Source organism: Triturus cristatus, chromosome 7 (genome assembly GCF_964204655.1).
Source record: "Triturus cristatus chromosome 7, aTriCri1.1, whole genome shotgun sequence".
In the NCBI taxonomy this organism is placed as follows: domain Eukaryota; kingdom Metazoa; phylum Chordata; class Amphibia; order Caudata; family Salamandridae; genus Triturus; species Triturus cristatus.
The window spans coordinates 937,408,635-937,430,150 of NC_140590.1; the positions used below are offsets into that span (position 1 = coordinate 937,408,635).

Genomic DNA, 21,516 nt, shown 5'->3' on the forward strand with positions numbered 1-21,516 from the left:
AAAAACAGCTGCGCGAAATGGGACTCGACTACGCAATGTTGTACCCGGCCAAGCTCCGTGTCAACAGGCAGGGGAAATCGCACATTTTTTCTGGACCCCAAGGCACTGAACAAGGCACTGAAGGATTGGAATAGAGAACGGCGGGGCAGCCCGGAGAAGAGTCTGCAGAGTGAGGAGACGGAGAGCGCGCTGGAGTTGCAGGACTGATAATGGCGAACTGGCAAGCATGGTACCTTATCACTATGCGCACAGGCAGGAATAGAAAGTGTGTGTGGGGGGGCGGCGGACGGGGGAGGGCACGAGGCGCACAGCGCTGTTGAGATAACTGTTTGATTGACGCAATCATGTGTTAGGCGCTGCTGCTGCCTAGTCATAGTAATTTACGTGGCTAATGGAGTGAGGACGGGCAGAAGGCCCTGGCCCTTGGCGGCCAATTCACCTTGTGGATGGGAGTCAGGGGGCCGCGCTCATAGGCCGCGCAGCCACGCGCTGCGGGTGACATATGGAGGAGTACAGCGAGGAGATTGGGTTAGGGCGGTGGGGCACTAATGGAGTTGCGGCGCTAGCAGGCTGAGCTCCCATAGACAGAGATAAGTTGTCCTATACTACGGACTCCGCCCGCGAGTGCATTTCACCTTTTACCTTTTGCTGGGGTCAAGTTGTTCGGGGCTGGGTGGGGGGGGCGGGGTGAGTAGTTCCTAGATGGAACGCGGCAAGGCCGAGTTGGGGGGGGGAGGGGGGGGGTGGGTCTGCTGTGGGTGTAGGGAGGGGGCAGGGCCGTTGTTTTTTCTTTTTGTGATTGAGGGGTTGAACTGTCAGTGCGCTTTGATGTGGTTCTCTCTCCGCGACAGACATATAAGACATGTTGAGATTGAGCACAATGGTTACGAATGGGTCTGTCATGGCTAGTACCGATATAGCGAGCGGGTTGCATGATTCCATCAGAGCGGTGACCTGGAATGTCAGAGGTCTGAATGACCATCGCAAGCTGCGCAAGGTGTTGCATTACCTTAACAGACGTAGCCTAGATATAGCCTTCCTCCAGGAAACGAATCTCCCCAGTCGTAGTCTGATGCTGCGCGCGAGAGGATTGGTGGGTAACTCGCATGCGGCTGGCTTCACAACGCATGCCAGAGGTGTGCTAACTTGGTTTAACCCTAGGTTGAGCAGCAAGACACAACTGCTATATGCGGATGGGGGTGGCAGGTTCGTCCTTTCACGGTACCAGTGTAAAGGGCTGGATATGTTATTGGTTAATGTGTATGGACCTAATTATGACAGCCCTGAGTTTTACGCAGACCTAGCTAACAGAGTCAAGGACTCTGGGATTACATGCATGCTTTGGGGGGGGGGGGGGGACTCAATATGGTTATGAACCCGGGTCTTGACAGATCGGGAGGCCCGACCAGGTCGCAGTCAGCAGCAGCTAAGACTATTCAGAGAGATGTTATGTATGGCCCTTTCAGACGTTTGGAGAGTACTTTACCCTACGGAGGGGGGCTTTACGCACTACTCCGCTTATCATAACCTGCACACCCGCATAGATTATTGTCTGGCCTCGTCATCGCTTGTACCTCAGGTTCGCGCATGTCGGGTGCTTCCGCGTACCCTTTCGGATCATTCCCCCATAGTGCTTACATTAGCCACACCCAGGACAACTATACCCCCATTTTTATGGCGGTTTCCCCCATACTCACTCCTTGATCCCTTGTTTAAGGAAGAAACGGCGGAGGCAATCACAACGTTCTTTGATACCAACCTGGCTCCGTAGACAGCTTCCAAACGGTGTGGGAAACATTTAAAGTTTTATATTAGAGGGGTGGCGATCGCTAAGCATTCCGGGGTGCTGCGCTCTATCCGGAAGTGTTTAGCTACATTGGAGCGCAGGATAGGGGAAAGAGAGTCTAAGCAGCAGTCGGACGCCGCGGAAGACATTGCGGAAGAGCTAAAGGCTTTGCTGGCAGAATACCATAGGGAGGCAGATACGGAAGTGCAACATCTAGGGAAGTATGCCACTGCCAGAAAGTATGGGGAGGGTGAGAGGCCTAGCTCTGTCCTTGCCAATATGCTAAAGGCCCGTAGATGCAAAGCAGCGATTACTAAGGTCAGGTCTGATAACGGGGAAACGCTGACAGAAGAGGCGGACATAGCCGTGTGCTTCAAATCTTACTACGCCAGCCTGTATGCCTCCCAACAGAATAATATGGAAGAAAGCATACAAGAATATTTGGACCATATTCAGCTACCCTTCCTTTCCAATGAGCACAGGGAGTTTTTGGCCCTACCTATAGAGAGGGACAAAATCCTAGAGGCATTGGCGGGCATGAAAGCAAACCGCGCCCCTGGAGCGGACGGACTCCCGGTCGCTTTCTATCGGTCCTTTATTGATCTCCTACTTCCACACATATCAACGCTGTTTGATGATATATGTGTGACTGGCCAAATGCCTCCCATCTATGCGGGAGGCGACCCTTGTAGCTATCCCCAAACCAGGTAAGGACCTGGATGAGTGTAGCTCATATCGGCCGCTGTCTTTGTTGAATGTTGATCATAAACTATTGGCAAAAGTGTTCGCTACGCGCCTGGCGCTGCTCACGCCAGAACTGATAGCTCCGGAGCAGGCGGGGTTTGTGCCGGGCAGGTTCCTCGCGTATAACCTCAGGACGGTGTTTGGCGTATTGCAACATGTTAAACGGGACTCAAGGGCTCTTGCAGTTTTCCTGGATATGGAAAAGGCCTTCGACTCGGTGGAATGGCCCTACATGCGACAGGTCCTGACAAAAATGGGACTGGGCCCGGTCTTTCTACAAATGATTGGCGTGCTGTATAGAGGCCCAACTGCTAGGATCCGCCTAGGCGACTTGGTCACGGACGCCATACCAATCTCTAGGGGGACTTGCCAGGGTTGCCCTCTGTCCCCTATATTGTACGCCCTGGTGGCGGAACCATTGGCGTGGGCCCTGCGTGAATACCATAGCCTGAGAGGCGTGAGCTTCCCAGCATATCGCATTGTGGTCTCCACATACGCAGATGACACTTTGCTATATGTCAGGGAACCGGAGAGCAACTTGGCGCCGGTGTTGCGGGAGGTGGTACAGTTTGGGGCACTATCTGGGCTAAAAGTGAACTGGAACAAGTCCATCGCATTCCCGCTGACGCCGTCCACCACCCCGTTTGAAATGGAGTATCCGCTGCAGTGGTCGGATGACTCGATCAGATACCTTGGGATACAACTGCATAGGGATTCTGACTTTGTCTTTACAGAGAACTATGGGAGAGCCATTGATCAACTAGAGGATGATGTGGAGACATGGATCGGACTTCCCCTGTCACTTATGGGCCGACTCTCCATCGCCAAGATGGTGGTACTTCCCCGTTTTTTATTCTTGTTTCCCAATATCCCAATGGTGCTGCCGCGCACCTCTTTCGTTAGGCTGACCGGGTCCCTATTGCGGCTGGTGTGGGCCGGGAAGCAGGCCCGCGTGAGCTGGAGTGTCCTGACGCTACCCTACCGTATGGGGGGCCTAGGGGCGCCCGACATGGAACTATATTACAGCATAGCGCAAGCTGCACAGGCGCATAACTGGGTTCACGGCGATGACACGATTCCGTATCTAAAACTCGAGAGACTGTTTGCTGCGCCTCTCCTGTTGCCAGCGATCATGTTTGAGCCTGCAGGCCACAGGACGGGCTTCTTAGATTCATTAAACACTACTAGGCATGCATGGAATTGGATTCTGCAGCGGACGGCGGGGACGCTGTTCTATTCCCTGGCCATGTCGCTGGAGTGGGCGGTCTGGTTGGCACCATGCGGGGAACGAGGGGTGGTGCAGTCCCTAAGTGGATTAGGCATACACCTGGTGGGAGACTTGTTTAAGGATGGTATTGCCAAAACGTGGGAAGACGTGGCGTCGACACTGGAGACCAGCACAGAGCTGCAGCGGTTTCAATTTCACAGGGTTGGAGGCGCACTGCGACAGCATCTAGAAGATGATATGGTCGAACCTCCTGAGGTCCCTGAATTGTCGTACCTTATTAAACACAAGAGCCCTCGTAGGATGACATCTAAGTTATATTCCATTGCTATGTCTCAGAGATCCCAGAAATATACCAAGGCCCGTTTGGCCTGGCAACGAGACCTGGACACAGTGATAGATGATGCCACGTGGTCATATTGTTGTGCGGGTACGCGTTGCATATCGCTGCATGGCAAGCATAGACTTATACATTTCAAATTTATAAACGGAGTCTATTATACGCCAGACAGGCTGCACAGATATGGCTTGCGTGAGGGGTCGGCGTGTGAAAGGTGTGCACACCCCGTGGCAGATTTCATTCATTTGGCGTGGCGCTGCCCCGGCGTGGTTAAATATTGGGAAGCTGTATTTCGGCAGATCGGAGAGATAGCTGGCTTAGAACTAGTACCGGATCCCGCGGTGGCATTGCTGGGACACTCGAGGGGGCTCCCAAAGGCAGCGCGCAAGCTGGTGGATATGGGCATGCTAATAGCCAAGCGCAGAGTTGCTCTGTGCTGGATGCGAGGCCCATTGCCCACAATAGCGCAATGGAAGCGAGACGCGCTATATTGCTGTACGCAGTCGGAGGCGTTTAGTGAACTGCTGCTTCCGAGGAGCAGGCCAAAGAATTTTTGGGGATTGTATGCGGACTATCTCAAGAATGGGGGAGCTGGTGCGGGTCTTGACGCTGGGGAGGAGTATACGCTCGCTCCGGACTCGGAGGCAGGCTAAGGGTGTTAGATGACAGCTGGCGGAGTTCTTACTATTTGTGTATAGAAGGGTACATGCACTCCACGCTGCGGATTGAGAGCTGGAGGGCACAATTGGTCTGTGGGCGCACCAGTTCGGTAAAGCAGATCTATGGGAGGAGAAGACCAGGACAGGCATCGAGTGTGAGGGGGAGCCCTTGGGAGCAACTGACAGGATCTTTCGATGGTTGAGGGAGGGAGGGGGGAGGGTGTTGATAATAAGTTTGGCGAATTTTCAGGAAGAAAACTTTGTGCTCCCATTTAGGGAACAGACTATACGAATTGACATGATGGGTGGCATTCACGTACAGAGTTGGCGAATTATTGTAAGTATAAGACCGCGATACCCGGCCCCCGGGATGTGGGAAACGCTGAGACACGCAGTGATTGTCATATACAAAGTAGCCGGCCCACAGGGTTGTAGGCGAGATGTGTACGCCAACATGTTTGTTCAATCTTAAATAAAAAATAAAAAAATTACCGTCAAGTACTTCTTCAGGGTGGTTGGCACCACCAGGTAATGGGCATTGGGCGGGCCCCATCACCGTTCTTTGCAGGGGGGAGCGCTAAGGTTTTGTTGCACCACTGGGGGTTGACGCCAGTAGCAACCGGTGTTCACAAAAGGCAACATATTACTATAGTTACAGCCTCTTGTTCATGGTACTGTACGGCGTAACGGAGGCTGAGCAGAGTTCAAGACATGGTCACAGACTCTCAGCGGAATATTACACACCTCAGCAGAAATATACACTCACTTGCTCTTCCTGTAGCAGAGAGGGGCGCGGGAATGGAGCACAGATGTTCCGGTAAATTCCAGCTCGTGGAGGAAGTTCAGGTGACGGCGTCAGTCTGTCCCAGGCTCACCCGCCTGCCCTTCCTGCCCTATCCCAGCTGCTCTTGACACCAGCAGGAGTTTTGACCCCTGCGGATTGCCGTCTGCTCCCCCTGTCCCTGCCTAGTGAGCTTCACTAGGGGTTACCGTCCACCGGCTTCTCCTCTGTGCTGGGGAGATTCAGTACGAGATCAGTCTCCTGTCTGTCCTTTGCCCCATACCACTGCTGCTCTTGGCTCAGTATGAATTCACGCTGCGTCTGTCTGTCTTTCCTCCTCTCTCTCTCTGTGACACTTGGACCCAGAAGGAGTATTGCCTCTTGTGAAGGTCTGTGTACCTCTGTCCCTCCCTCTGACAGCTCATTTACCCTCAGTGAGGGCTGTACCCGCGTGGCTCTTCAGTTGCTCCCCTGTGATATGTTCTTTCTCTGCACACGGAGCGGTACCTGCCTGTTGGCTGTCTGTCGTTCCTTGACGCCCTGCCTAGCTCCCGTTGCGCCGGTCCCCGCCTCCTCCTCCCCTGCTGGCTGCCTCGGCGGCTCCTGTGTCTGTAGGTGAGGTCGAGTCCTCCTCATGCTCCCGGCTCAGCCGCCAGGTCCTCCCGATGAGAGGCGCTGTCCCGGCTGTGCTGCCTCCCGCTCCCAGGTCTTCCTGCTTCAGCTTCCACCAATGGGTTGTCCTAGAAACCCCTCCACTGGGAAGAGAGGAGGCCACCAGCCCGGGCGCTGTCGCCAGCATCCACGGCCCGAGGAGGTACTGGTGCCCTGCAGATGCCCAGCACCAGGACCTCTCAGGCAGCAACACAACGCCCAGCTTCACCTATCACCAGTGCATTCTGGTACACGTGGTCCAGCTGCTCTCAGTTAGAACCTCATTGCACCTTCAGATATGTACTTAATTTTCATATACAGGAAGACAGCATGATTTTATTATATTGACTTGTTTGTTCAATACATTGTCATTTTAATTGCTTATTTACAAGTGTAAAACGCATTTACCTGTCTCTAGGTGTTGTTCCACCGTCATTCTCGTCGGACTCCGTCCAGCTTGGTTGTTAAACACTAATACATTACTCAAAACAACTGCCTGAGACATCCCATATGGTAAATAGCACACATAGCAGGAGCACAGACAGAAATAAGGAGCACAGCCTGTAGTCATAGAGGCGAATCTATCAAGTCGGGCAATCACAAACCGACTGGTTCCCCAAATGATGGATTGTCGTGAAAGTGTTTCACCAAGTAATCTCATCCTCTTTAACCTCTTCAGTGCCCATGACGAGATAGTCTCGTCATGAGCACAGCGCAACCGTGCTCCATGACGAGACTATCTCGTCATGAACCCCACCCACTAGTGCAACGCCCGGCACAGGAGGGGGAAAGGGCGTGGCACTGAAGGGGTTAACCAATTCTCCAGTGTTCATGTGTTGCCTAACCCTCTAATTACCACCCCTTTCACCCCCCAAAGCCTCCTGCATTCTTCAAGTGCATTGATCTGCTGCCTCTGTTCTGGCACTACAGACCCAATTAAACCTCATCACCCCCATCAACTCAAACTGCCCCCCTCCAAATCCTTTCTAACAAATGCAGGTGTGGGCCATTCCATCATTCCCACACCTCCACAAACTGTCTGAACCCAGTCCTCTCCTTTAACCACGCCTCCCCTCCTCTTCACAACCTCAACACGCTTTGTCCTCTTTAACAACCGAACCACCTCTCCTGCCTCACTCCCCAACCCCATTGCAAGGACTCTTCAGACCACGTTTGACCTGTTAAGAGACTGCTCCGCCTCCTGGAGCAACAAGCATTGGCATAGCCAATAGGTCTCGCCTTTGGGACCTTATAAGTATTTAATTATGCAGTACAATATCCTCGGTGCAACAACTTCAAATGTTGCATGGCTAAACACTTATAAGGTCCCAAAGGCGAGACCTATTGGCTATACCAATGCTTGTTCTTTTATGTGATAGTTCATTAGTATGTGTGTGCGTGTGTGTGTGTGTGTGTGTGTGTGTGTGTGTGTGTTTTCAAGCAGTCTCCCTTATGTACGTTTCTTCCCCTGCATTCTGTGTTGCTTTTTGTTTTGTGATTGCTTCTCCCCACTTCTTTCACCTCTCCCCATTGCTTCACCCCACCTGGGCCCTCCATGTTGATTTCGCACCTGCTCTTCCCCCATAGGTTGTGTTCCCCTCCAGCCTCCCCTGTTGCTTTCGCTTCCTGTTCTGTTGCCTCGCTGTTCGCACCTTCCTCTCTAGTGTTACTTCACCATTCACCCCTCACTGTTTGTTGCTTCTGCTCCTCCTGCTTTAGAAAAAAAGCATTTGCGTAATTATTTTGATTTTAGTTAACAATCAAAATCAAACCAGTAACTAAACAGAGAAAAAAGCTACTTTGTCATTTATGTAGGTGTGTACATTATGCAGGATTTTATTTTCCTTTGGACTTGCTGCACTGCATCTCGATTGCTGTGCATCGTGGCTAAAAATCATTGCAAAGTCAATTGGTCATAAAGGCAAAACATATTGACTTTGCCAATGCTTGTCTTCATAGTGGACTGATTTGTTGATTGCATGTTATGTTTCTTCATGAAATTGATCTGCTGAGGCAGTTTGGCTAGCTGTGGAGTAGAGCATGTGGCCTGTTGTTCAATATCATGCTTTTGGGTGCTAATCTGAAAGTGTCCTGTCTGTGGGTATGCCCAGTGCTACAGGTAGTTGTGAGCTTGTCAGCCAAATAGGCAGGGGTGCCAATCGTGATCGCATTGCACGTGATTCAGGGTGGGAATGATCTATTTCTACACGACGCTGATAAGGCTTGGTACAGCATATAGGATGCCTTAAAATGGGCCAGTGCGGAGTCTGGCAGTCTATGGGGCAGGGCACTGGCCCAATCCAGATGCAAGAGTATGAGAGCTTGAAAAACCGTTCTGAATTCCCTTTCTCGTGTTAATATTTTCACTTTCCAGAGGGACATGATACTGGGCTGTTTTGGTTTTCTTTGTGATGTGTTCCTTGAAAGAGAGAACTGTGCCCAGGGCGTATCAGAGTGACATGCCAATGGGTGAATTTGGGGTTTGAAAACATCCAGGTTCATGTTGTTGAGCAAGGTTTGGGTTAATTGTTGCTTGTTGTTCTTGTGGGGAAATCCGAAGGTTATCAGAATCATCTTAGACTTGGAGGTGCCCATGTAAACAAACTAATTAGGTGAAATGAAAAATAGTGAAGGGTGTTTCCAGTGAATCCCATTCAAAACTTCAGTGTGTGGATGATTGCAGGGTGATTTTAAGGCAAGTGAGAGGCCCAATAATAGTAGAGGTTCGGAGCCATCTTTGACTGTGGTTAGGAGGGAGTCATCTGTGATTTGTTGGGTAGCTATCTTCGTGCAGGAGATTGATGTCATCTTGAAGTTGTGCATTGACTGCTTTTTGTTGAGCTTGCCAGTGATGGGCCAGTAGTTGGCAAGGTCACCTGGGACTAATGTGAGTTGGTTCAGGAGTGAGGTTATTACCTGTCTTGATAGCTTCAGGAAAGATGCTTGGAGTGAGGAGAGCATTGACCATGGTGAGTAGAGGTACGTCTCCAAAGTAGGCTTTGCTGAAGGATGAAGGTAGGACATCTGCTTCATGGGCGAGTGGCTTTGAGCGAGTTGACTATGTTGGCAAGGTCTGCGAGAGACAGGGGCCTGAATGGTGACTATTCTGTTATTCAGTATGGTGGTATTTATTTCAGAGAAGAAATAGGCTTGGTGTTGTTGATGGGAAATCAAATTGTCTGTTCTATCATTGAAGAAGTGTTTTCTGGATTTGGTCTTTCCAGTGTAGTATAGGCGGGTCAGGCAGGTTAAGGTTAGTTGATTGTTTTGAAGATCGTTCACCTTCTGATGGTTGATTAAAGGTATAGTACTTGACTTCGGTTGTTGTGATGAGTTGTCTCTGTGATTCATGGAGAGACTTTCTTAGCATGAAGTCATTGGGCTTCTGTTTTTCTTAAATTTTCCTTTCTTATGATGGAGAGTTTGTTGTCATAAAGGCCCTGGAGTACCTTGTTGCTGAGGGGTTCAGTTTGCAGTTTTGTTTTATGCTTAGAGTGTGGATGTTGACATGGTTTTTCCAGAAATGCATTGAATTCTTTTAGGAGGGAATTGATATCAACGTGGTGTTTCTGGGTGAGAGAAGAGTTTGGGCTTGAGGTTGTCTAAGAAGTCTTTGAAAGCTCTGAAGGTTTGCTGCCCTGTTTCGCTTTGGCCTTAATGTATTGGTGGATCTGATTAATGTGGATGTTTAAGTGCATCTAGTTGAATTTTACGCATTTTAAACAAGGTTATCTCTCAACCTGTCCACTTATAATTGAGTCGCCTGCTAGCAGCCATCGGAATCTGTTAAAAATATTCTGTTTAAAATGAACTATCTGACCTTGGTGATTTGATTTTTTTTTGTTGCTGAGGGACAGCTCGGCCTTGGTGATCTTGTTGTCTCTGAGAGACAAAAATAGACTACCTCAGATCTCTCTCTGTTATTATCGGTGGGGTATTAATTCAACGAGAACATGAGACCTGAAGTTGTCAGAGACTAGCTCGCGATCCTAGATTTTTTTTTTTTGTGTGCTTTGTTTAATCAGCCGTATAACCCTACTTATAAAATTGTGTTTATTTAGATGGTGTTTTAAAAAGATTCTAATGTTGTTAGCCTTTTGTCTACAGGCTATTTTCAGATTGCTTTTGAATATATAGATTATCTGTACATATTGTTTGCGGAGTGTTCATGGTCCAGTGATTGGGTTTTAAAATCGATTCGTACATGCTGTCCAGTGTGAGGGCTAAGGGGATCTATCGATGCATCTACCTAATTGACAAGCTTGGTTGCTTCTGTGAAGCTCAAGGAGTTCATAACCTACATAGTTGTGGCTATCTCATTTGACTATAGCATGCACCCTCTGGCCCTGTACAGGTCAGATGACCATGGTGGTTTCCTGAGTACCCAGGAAATAAGCTGTAGAGCATTGGAAAAAAACTGTCGGCACTATGAATATAATCTTGCTTAATGCTAAATGTCACCATCTGTCTGGGGAAGGCACACGGATCCTCAGTCACGGTACGCCACTGATGTGCCTGGTCAGAGATATTATGAGAAGTAGTCACAGAAGTCTAGGCTATGTCCCTCTCTATTTCCTAAATCCTAGACTTGAACAATCTGGATCCCAGGCTCTACTAAACCTCCCCCATTCTGCCTTCCTCCACAGTAGAGATCAGTAGTGAATATGTAATGGACGTAGCGAAGAGCACAATTGGATCAGCCATCAGAACAATATTCATCAGCAAATATTTGGAATTATGTCGAGCCCCACGCTCTTTTTTAGGTCTCGCCTACACAACGCGCATGCGCTGCATAGGAGGACCTTTAGCCGTCGCTCGGGTATTTTTCAAGAACACACTCGTGCTTGGGGCAGCATCCACCTTGCGGGATCAAGCAGGGGCACGCCATGTGCTCTCTCTAGCGCGCTCTCTCTAGCGCGCTCTCTCTCGCGCGCTCGCTCTCGCGTGTCTCTCTCGCACTCGCTCTCTCGCGCGTTCTCTCTCGCACTCGCTCTCTCTCGCGCGCTCTCTCTTGCTCCTCTCACCCTTTCTCTCTTTCTCGCTCTCTTTCTCGCTCTCTCTCGCTCTCTTTCTCGCTCTCTTTCTCGCTCTCTTTCTCGCTCTCTTTCTCGCTCTCTTTCTCGCTCTCTTTCTCGCTCTCTTTCTCGCTCTCTTTCTCGCTCTCTGTCGCTCTCCCCCTCTCTCTTTCTCGCTCTCGCCCCCTGCTGGCAACTGTATGTTCATGCTGCCGCTGCTGGTTAAAAGAACCATAAAACTTTCAATGCTGCAGCGAGAGAAACATAACTAAAAGTGTCAAATTTGGTAGTAGAATGTCACTTTTACCGAAACACTGAAACCATGGAAATGCAGTGCACACATATGAAATGTGAAAGCTTGGCAACTGTGTACTTTCTGCTCTGTCTTGTGAATTGCTCTAGTGCCTTTTGGGGCAGTCTATGCTATATAAAGTCACAAAAATAAAATAACTAAAAGATAGAACAGTATGTTTTGCGGACTCTTCTGCAATCGGTACCAGCTTGAAAAATAACTCTTTGTTTATAAATTGTACTTTCCAAATAGATAAACCTTCTTTCTAGTGCTGATTTTCCGGGAGCTTGTCGTTCGCTATTTTCTGTTAGAAATTTGTAAGTTAGCGTTCTAGGTCTGCCTCTGTAACCAGTTTATAAAGACTTTTGTAGCCATCTTTACCTGGAATTTCGATTCATACCAGGGAGTTCATGTAGTATCAAATCACAGCATCGCAGGCACAACAATTATTAATGCCTTCAATGTGAAGTTTAAAGAATGAGTTGCCATTTTAAACAACTTAATCAATGTGAAATATATTTCGATTTTAGGTTCATGTGAAAAAAGATTATTCCTGTTATAAAATGGCAACCACAATCACTGCACAGGAAAAACAAGCATTGGCATAGCCAATAGGTCTCGCCTTTGGGACCTTATAAGTGTTTAGCCATGCAACAGTTAATGTTGTTGCAATAAGGATATTGTGCTGCATAAATAAATACTTAGAAGGTCCCAAAGGTGAGACCTATTGGCTATGCCAATGCTTTTTTTTTTTTTTTTAAACAATTTTTATTGATTTTTTCCATACATCCAAAAAGGGGTTCTGGTTACATACCTTAGATAAGTAGCAAAGTCACAGTGTGAATCAGGTCATTTATGACATAGCTGAAACATACGGTCATCACTTTAAGTATTTGCAAACAATGAAAATTCCCATCTCCCAACTAGCCCCCCATCCTTCCCAAGGCGTGTCACTTAAGTCCAGGCTGTAAGAAGCCAATAGAAACTGTTATCTCCGTGGGGCGACTAATTTATATAGGAGGCTGCTGCCCCTGAGTGTCACCTGGCTTGCTTGTCGAGCACCACTACTAAATTTGAGGATTCAGATCGAGGTGATCTTAGAGCTGCTTATGTGTAAATCCATAACTGCCACAGGGTCACCTAAAGATGCGTCATCCCCCTCCGCTTCAGGAGATTTAAGTGCCAAAACGAGCGCTTCCCAAGCTCTCCCCCGCTCCAAGGACTTTTCACTCTCTGTTCGCTTCGCTATTTGTAACCTAATCACTCCTTCAAATTCGGACCACTTTAGGAATTCTGCTTTCCACTTTGCTATGCTAGGGCCCTGATTTGCCTTCCAATGGGTGGTGGTGATCCGTTTGGCCGGGAGCAGACCCGGGTCTATAAATTTGCTAGTAATTTTGTTCTTGGACATGTGGGGAGACCAGTGCAAAATACAATGAGGCATGGTTGGATCCAGCTCTGTCAGTGAGGTCTGATAATGTTGTCGTTACCTACACCCAGAAACTGTCTAGGAAAGGGTAACCCCATAACATGCGTTTAATATCTGGGCTTTCTGTGTTACATCTCTGGCAGGCTGCTGATTGGGCCTGGAGATTTGCGTGTAGTTTTGCCGGGGTAAGGTATGCGCTATGTAAAATATGGAAATGCACTAATTGAAACCTTGCATTCCTCGCTCTCTTCCAAGCTTTCTCCACTAGCTCTCCCCACGCCTTATCAAGGATGTCCCCCTCCCCCCCACTGTATCTCCCTCCCATTTGCGCTTCAGGACCGGCAGGGGGAGTAAGGATTCCAGCGTCATGCGCCTATATAGAGGCACGTCACTGCTTTGAAAGTGCCTGCTGCCAACACTGCGCATTGGCAGCCCATGGAAGTTGGTGGTTCTGTATGTCCCCAACCCCAGTGCTACCTGATAGCCGCAGTGAGGGTACTGTAGGAAATCACCCCCGGGTAAGTCAAAGCGGGTTTACAGGTCATTAAACTGGATCATGGCACCCTCCTCATATAGGTCCCGTATGGTAGTCCGCCCCTGTTCCGCCAAAGCTTCCAATCTCTGCCAATTACCACCATGTGGCAGGGCCCTGCACATTATCAATGGTATTTCCGGTGCATAGGGGTATTTAATAGAGGCTCTTCGCAAATATCTGTGCCAGCATTTTCGTGCCGTGGTGAGTTCCAGGGTGATGGTCGCGGTGTTAACCGGGAGCCACAGTACAATGCGTGACCGCAACAACAGGGGCCCCAAAGTTTCCCTGTGCTCCTCATCTCCCCTAGTGGCCCTTGCTACCCACTGTATAAGCCATTGAAATTGTGCTGCCAAATAATAGGTCTCGTAATCTGGGACCGCTAGGCCTTCTGCTCTTGATCGCATTAGTGTACTGAGCGCCACCCTGCGTCTGCCCTTGCCCCAAAGGAAGGCTGTGACCATTGAACGAAGATGCTTGAAATATGCTGTCGGGATCCAGATCGGTAGGGTTCCAAAGTAATATAAGAGCCTCGGGAGGGTTATCATTTTAAGAAGGGCCACACGGCCCGCTCTTGACAGCGGCAGAGATCCCCAGAATTCGAAGTTGGCTTTTTGCCCCTCTGATGGCCTTTCCAATATTACCCTCAAGAATGTCCTCTTGTTTGTGGTAAATGTGTGCCCAGATAGGGAAGACATCTGTCTTCCCAATTCCCACCCGCTGTGTGCTATGCGCCTACCCTCTTGCCACGCGCCGGGAACAGGCAAGATTCCGACCAGTTAACCTTCAATCCTGCTACTCTGCTGAGAGCGTCGAGTAGGTTTCTTGCCCTCAAGAGCTCCGTTCCTGAGTCAGCAAGGAAAAGCAAAAGGTTGTCGGCATATAATGCAATATGATGAACCTGTCCATTTACGTCGAGCCCCCGGTATGCCCTCCTTGATCTGACATGTGCTGCTAAGGGCTCCATCGCCAGCGCAAATAACAATGAGGAGAGGGGAGAACCCTGCTGCGTGCCCTGCCCCACCCTGCAAGCGTCGGAGATTAGCCCCCCCAGTTTTAATTCTGGCAGTGCAGTCAGTATATAAAAGAGCTGTCCAGTTCACAAAGCCAGACCCTAGCCTCATTTTCTGCATCACATGAAATAGGAAAGCCCGCTCGAGACTGTCGAAGGCTTTTTCTATGTCCACTGCAAATATCGTGGCAGCATCCAGAAGGTAAGTGTCCGCTTTCGATGCGCATGAGCCTTCTGATATTGAGCGCTGTGTTTCTAGTGGGGATAAACCAGGATTGGTCTTTTATGTATAAGGGTGGTCATGTGAGGGAGCAAACGGGAGGCTATTATTTTACTTAGTATTTTATAATCGAGATTGAGCATGGATAAGGGGAGGTACGCAGTTTTATCCCACGACTGCTTGCCCAGCTTTAGCAGAGGGATGATGATCGCTTCCCTAGTGGAAACAGAGAATTTGCCAAGTCTCATGGCATCGTTATATAATTGTACGAGTTTGGGAGCCAATAGGTCAATGTATGACCATCAGTGCCTGGAGTTATATCGCGGGCCATACTCTTGATAGCTCCATGCACCTCTCTTACTTCAATCTCTCGTACTAGCGAGAGTGCTGTATCCTAATCCAGTGCAGGTAGATCAACCCCTTGTGTGAACTCCTACAGTTCCTCATCCGTTGGAGACAGCTGACTTTGATAGAGCTCAGTATAATAGTCCAAAAATAAGTAATTGATCCCTTGTTGGTCATATCTGGCTACCTCATTCTGGTCCCTGATCTCTAGCATGACTGACCCCTGTCTGGCCGAGTTGGCCAACCAGGCCAGAAGGGCCCCCGATTTAGCACCCTCCGAGTCTGCTCTAGTTATGTAGTTTTTGTAATCAAAGAAACGCAGGCGTTCTACTTGTTTGGCTACCGCCTCCCTGGCCTCTGGTAGCTCCTGTTGTTTATCTGGGTTTTCGGGTCTGGCCTTTTCCAGGGCTTGTTTTTGGTGGAAAGAGGGACATTTGGTCTTCTGAGTGGTGGCCCCCTTCTTTGGGTGCGTGTCCCATACCTACGGACTCGGCTCGTAACCTGGGAGTTTTGATCGACCCCGTTCTCTCCATGGCTCAGCAGGTAAATAGGACGGTTGCTACCTGCTGGGGCATCATTAAGATCCTTAGGAAAATTAAACACTACCTAGCTCCACAGGCTCGCAAACAGATTGTGGTTGCATTGGTCGCCTCACGGCTTGATTATTGCAACGCTCTCTATGCCGGTATAGATAAAGGTCTCGTGCAACGTTTGCAAACTGCCCAGAATGCGGCAGCCAAATTTGTGCTTGATGCCCCCAGGCTTTTTTCTGCTACAGCTGTGTGGCGGGGCCAGTGAGACAGAGATGGCTAACAAGTAGGGTACTTTGGTTTTAGGGTTTTATTCGTAGCTTTAGGCAGTATCCTTCTTAAGCCAGTCCCGTGAAACAATTGGTTTTCCAGTGGTCCTCTGTCCCTTTTTCGCTGTCTGTTGCGCATGCAGAGAGGTGTTTGTCTGTGGTGGTTCTATCCGGTCTTCGGGACAGTCCCCTTTTGGTGCTGGCGAGTCCGTGGTATGGATCCCTCGAGGAGATGGCACTCCGGTCAGGGAAACAGAAAGAAAACCAGGGATTAGGACTGTGGTCGGGAGACCCGGTGAAAAAGGGGCCGGGAGTGAAGGAAACCCAGTGCTTCGGTGCGCTCTCGCGTTTTTGCTGTGAAGGGGTGCACGTGCTCAGGGTGATAACAGGGTAGGGTAACAGGATATAAGTAGAGCACTACGAGGGTGTATTATGACAGAGGGGGTGAGGCGCTTTTGCCCAGCCAGCCCGCTACCCTTCCACGTACCTGCTCGAGCCACGCCCCTCCCCTGGGAACGTGGCAGGGCGCTTCGTGATATCGTTGGCCTCCTGGCTTGTCGGGGTCGTCACCTTCCTTCCTCTCCTCCAACGTGCTGCTACTTCCTCTTCTCCGCGCTCTTCGAACCGGCCTTCTTCTCCACTCCAAATCGCCTTCAACCTCCAGGGAAACGCCGTCCGTCTCCTTCCGGGTTTCTACGGCTTTTGTGTATTCTAACAATGTGACGTCATCATTGGGAGGAGTCTCATCGTCCTGAAAGGCGAAATTAAAGGAGCCCTGTCCGGTTTCGACGGGCCAGTCCTGTGTCCGATATGGATACCAATCTTCCTGTTTTTCTGGTACCTCGGGTTGCTGCAGGGGGAGAGAAGGGGTCAAAGAGGCGTCCTTTGACCAGCAGTTCCAGTCAGGGGTGAGTGCTCCCACTGTCTCTTCCGCCCCGTCACAAGCTGCTAGGTAGAGTCTGCACTGGCTACCGATCCAAGCCAGGATTGCCTTTAAGACCCTTTGCCTGACTTACGGGGCGCTATCCGGCTTTGGGGCTGGGGGGGTTAAGGATCTGTTGGTACCTTATGCCCCTTGCAGAAACCTCCGCTCTTTGAGAAAGAGCCTGTTATCAGTGCCCCGATTTCGGAGAGTCAAATGGGGAGGAAGGGCTTTTTCGTCTTTAGCCCCTAAACTGTGGAACACCCTTCCCATTGAAATCAAAACTCAACATTCTGTCCTGACGTTCAGGAAGGCATTAAAGACATGGCTCTTTGCCAAGGCATATCCGTAATCTGGTTCCTGGTCTATTTGATTGTTTCTTGGTTAGGCGCCTTGATGCCTTTGGGCTTAGTCGCGCGTTATAAGATTTCTTTCATTCATTCATAAATTCACGCAGGCGCTGCTCGTCATCTCTCTTTATATCTTGTAGTAGAACCTTCCGAGCTCCAACCATCTCAGATATTCACCTCCCCGTAAGGACTGCTTTACAGGCGTCGCACTCCACGAGGGAGGATGTGGCTGTACCCCCATTGTCGTGAAAATAGTTAGGAATAGCTGTTCCTATTGTAGTGCGGAAAGCTTGGTCTAAGGCCTTTGGGGGCAGGCAGGGATTTTCGGGCACGCGCGTGACCTTTGTAACTGCACCATGACAGGTTTGTGGTCTGAGAGTGTCCTGGTGAGGTATTCGCTGCAGCCAACCCCATCATGGACGAGAAAGCAAAAGAGACACAATTGATGGACGGAATGCAGAACAAATCAAAATATTCACCCCAGTCAAAAGATCTGGGTTAAATCCATCATTCTTTTGATCACCATGCCACCCCAGTTTAGACCTGGCCATATGCAAATCAGTCTTGACCCTGTGCTTCATGGGAACAGTCCAGCCCGAACTGTCAAGCCAGGTCCTCCCTGGACCGGAAACAAGCATCCTAGGATTGGTTTCGGGGTTTCACCCCTCTTCAGCCAGGATAGCTTGATTCCAGTGGCACAGTGAGCCCAGGACCCACGTCTGACATTGTTCTGCATTCTGTCCATCAACTGTTTTTGCATTTGTCACCCCGAGTGGGACGGGTACGCCCAGACGTGGGTCCCGTGCTCAACATGCCACTGGAATCAAGCTATCCTTGCTGAAGAGGGTTGAAACTCCGAACCCGGTCCTAGGATGCTTGTTTCCAGTCCAGGGAGGACCTGGCTTGGCATTTCGGGCTGGACTGTTCCCATGAGGCACAGGGTCAAGACTGATTTGCATATGGCTGGGTTCAAACTGGAATGGCATGGTGAGCAAAAAAACGATTGAATTAGGCCCAGAGCTCTGTACTTGGGTAAATGTATGACATTGTTCTGCATTCTGGCCATCAACTGTTGTTTTTGCATTTGTAACCCCCTCATGGACATCAGGTGAACACAGAATGGTATCCAGTCTAATATGTAATTCGTGGAGGGCCGAGAAGGAGTAATCTCTGGCCATGGGGTGTTGCGCCCTCCAGGTGTCGATTGAGCCCCATTGCTTTTGCCAATTACGGCGTGAGTCTGCTAGTTTGTGTGCAAGTGCATTAGGGAGTGGAGGGTGAGAGCGGTCATAGGTAACGTCAGATGTGCAATTATTTTGCCCCCCAATAGCATCGACCCTGTGAGGACGGTCGCCAGCTTTCCTGATAGAAGAGAGAAGGCGGACGGATTGTCTGAGTTGGGCGCATAAATACTACCTAGTGTGAGGTCCCTACCGTCTAGCCTCCCCGACACCACCACATACCTGCCCTCTGGGTCAATCAGTTGTGACGTGCATTGGAATGGAACACCTGCCCTTATCTATATCAACACTCCTCTCGCAAAGGCGGAGTACGTGGTGTAATAAGCCAGACCCCTCCAGCGGCGTTGCAACGCCTTCCCTTCCTTTGCGTGCATATGAGTTTTTTGGAGGAATGCCATCTGAGAGCCCCATACTCATGAATAGAAAAACTATTAATGATCCAAGTGTAAGTGCAGAATGCTTTATTTCCGTCTTATTGAACAACGGAAATTGGGTAGGATCGCAGATGGAGCCAAGCAGTGGGGTTGTCTAGGTTGGAAATTGTGAAGTTGTGATGGAGCAGAGAAAGGATGAGGACTGAATATGACATAATGGTGTTGAAGCTGAGCATGATCATTGCGGGGAATATGTTTATCAGGAAGTTGAGGATTGTGGGAAGGTTCGACTGATGGAGGGTTCCTTTATTTTTCCATTTGCTAAAAGTTCTCAAGCTACATTTTAAATGTATTTTAAAATCTGACGTTCACGATCTTTTCATTTTACTCCAATAATATATTGTCTAAAATACTTGGAGGCATTCACATGTTCGTCCCTCTACTAAAGCATGGAGCAGTGGGTCAGCCAAATTCAGCCATTGTTAGTGAGGTCATTCTGCTCTTTTCAGAAAGAGCACATCCATAAAAAATAAGTTCCATTCAGTACCAGGGAATGCTATGGCAAAGTGTGCTCTGTGAGACGCAAAAATATTTTTGCTTTTAACCTGTGTTCATTTGTTTTAAATATATTGACGAATGCCTAGCAGCACATCAAAAGTAAGGTTTTACAAAAACCGTGATAAACATACAAGCACTACCAAAGTAAAAATGCTGGCAGTCCACACCAGACCTAATAACTTTTCCAATGCTGTTACCATTTGTGGAACTTTAAGATTAATTTGGAGAGATGGGACGTGTAGTAGACTGTCAGATGCCAGTATTTAAATACCTTGAAGTATTAGTGTGGTGCTATGGTCTAGAGTGTGGGCTGGTACATAATCCATACTGATTAGTTTAACAACCTCCATGAGGTTGCTGTTAACACAAGGGGCTGGTCCCAATAAAGTAGTCAAAAGAAATTGTGCAAGAGCATACTCCATACTAAACGGCATTTTAAAAATGGAGTCTTTTGTCCTGAAATGTAGGTTGTGAGTAAAACAAGGGCATTCCTGATTGGCCATCTGCAGGTAAGAAACCCTGTTCTCGAGTGTGCTCAGCATGGACAGGAGTTGGATTTTTTCCCCTCTGACATATCTACTGAGCACAAGGTTCAGATACAGTGACTTTGTAGAGAATAATAACTGAAAGTATGTTTTGCCCGAAAAGGATATCTGATTTTTTTTTAATTTTTTTATTTTGTATTTTCTTTAGGTAGAGTCATTTATTTTGGACCAAGAGGATCTGGATAACCCAATGCTAAAAACTGCATCGGAACTTTTTTTGTCAAGTGCTGTGGAAGGAACAGATTTAAAAACAGTTGATCCAGAGACCCAAGCACGATTAGAAGCCTTGCTAGAAGCTGCAGGTATGGTTTGTTTGTGTTTTTTCATGTCTGGATTCTTGGAGTCTGATGTCCTTAATGCAGTTTTAATTCTAGTAATTTAATGGTGATTGAACATTGCATGTGATTTAAAGATAAGAGAAAAAGTGGGAGTGCATCAGTTGTGCAAAACTACATTCTAATTAACCAATGTCTTCAGAGTGTAAGCAGCACTGAGATTTACGTACCTGGCCAGTATTGTGAAATCCTCTGCTCAGAATCGCCCTGGTAGTTGGATAGAGTTTCGCTGCAGACATCAGAGAAAACACATTTCTGTCTTGACAATCCAGAAGGAACTTTTAAAGTATAACAAAAAAAAGTGTCCCCCAAGAATATTGTTTAGAGTTGCATGTTTTGTATAATCCTCAATTTGTGTTTGAAATTGATGAGATTGGCGCCTTGGCACATCATACATCTTTTAGGCATCTATGAAATCCAGGAGGGACATGTGATAGTGTTTCTGTACTTTATAAAATAATATAAGGCAAGTGAAAGTCTTTGATAACATAAACCATTCATTTTGTTTTACATGCCACTGAAGGCTTGTAGCTAAATATTCAGTAACTATCTCACCCTTAAATAGAATGAGGTTAAATTTCAACACTGAAAAGAGATTCTATTGGGCCGAAAGTCGTTTTTCTGATTGGCAGTTTCTGTGACCCATGATGTCTGAGGGAGGAGATGAAGAAGAATTATCCTATGAGGAGTCTGGAATCCCTGAAAAATTATCTGGCCTTGGGTGAGGCTCGAAGGAAAGGGGGGGGGGGATTACCAGCCCTCGAAATAGTTTAGACTTTTTGTAATGAGTGTTTTACATATGACTGTCAGCTGTCTGTCATTATACCAATGATGGTTTTTGTTCGGACCCATTTCGAGTTATGAGGGGTTCACCAGGGTTGTGCCGTAGCTGCATTTTATACGCGGTTTTGCTAGCTAGAACAGGGTTTCAAAAGTTATTGGATTGTTTTGTGGCTTTTATGGATGCACTAGAATTGTCCACCAATTTCAGTAAGTCTTAATTTTGGTGGCTGGTCCTAGGAACACCGTTCACATTCAGGGTCACAAACCTGCCCGGGTCACCTCCTATCTGTATCTTGGGATACTTTTTGACAGTCAACAGATTATCCTGAGCACTAGGAAATGTAAGAAAAAGTGTGTCCAATTCTTCTTGTTTTCAGTTAGGTTTATTTGCAACAAAACGTCTTCAGAAGCCACAGCCTCTCGTCTTCAGAAGCCACAGAATATTCTTCATATACCCACAACCAACATGTTTTTCTTCAGAGTTGATGAGTATACATCACTGATTTCATCAGGGCTCTCATAACAATCTCAAAATGGTCCAAGCGTCAATTTGTTATTTCTGTTAGTTTCAATCTTCT

The 21,516-nt window shown here is 48.3% G+C and overlaps 1 protein-coding gene across 2 annotated transcripts in view; it reads left to right on the top strand.

Annotated features, from left to right (window-relative positions):
• ANKHD1 (ankyrin repeat and KH domain containing 1) overlaps positions 1-21,516 on the top strand; it is a 1,109,311-nt gene that overhangs the window by 44,734 nt on the left and 1,043,061 nt on the right. For both annotated transcript variants that reach the window (XM_085617924.1, XM_085617925.1), the window contains exon 2: positions 19,969-20,122. In XM_085617924.1, the coding sequence (XP_085474050.1) occupies positions 19,969-20,122 (154 nt within the window). The remainder of the gene's footprint in view (positions 1-19,968; positions 20,123-21,516) is intronic.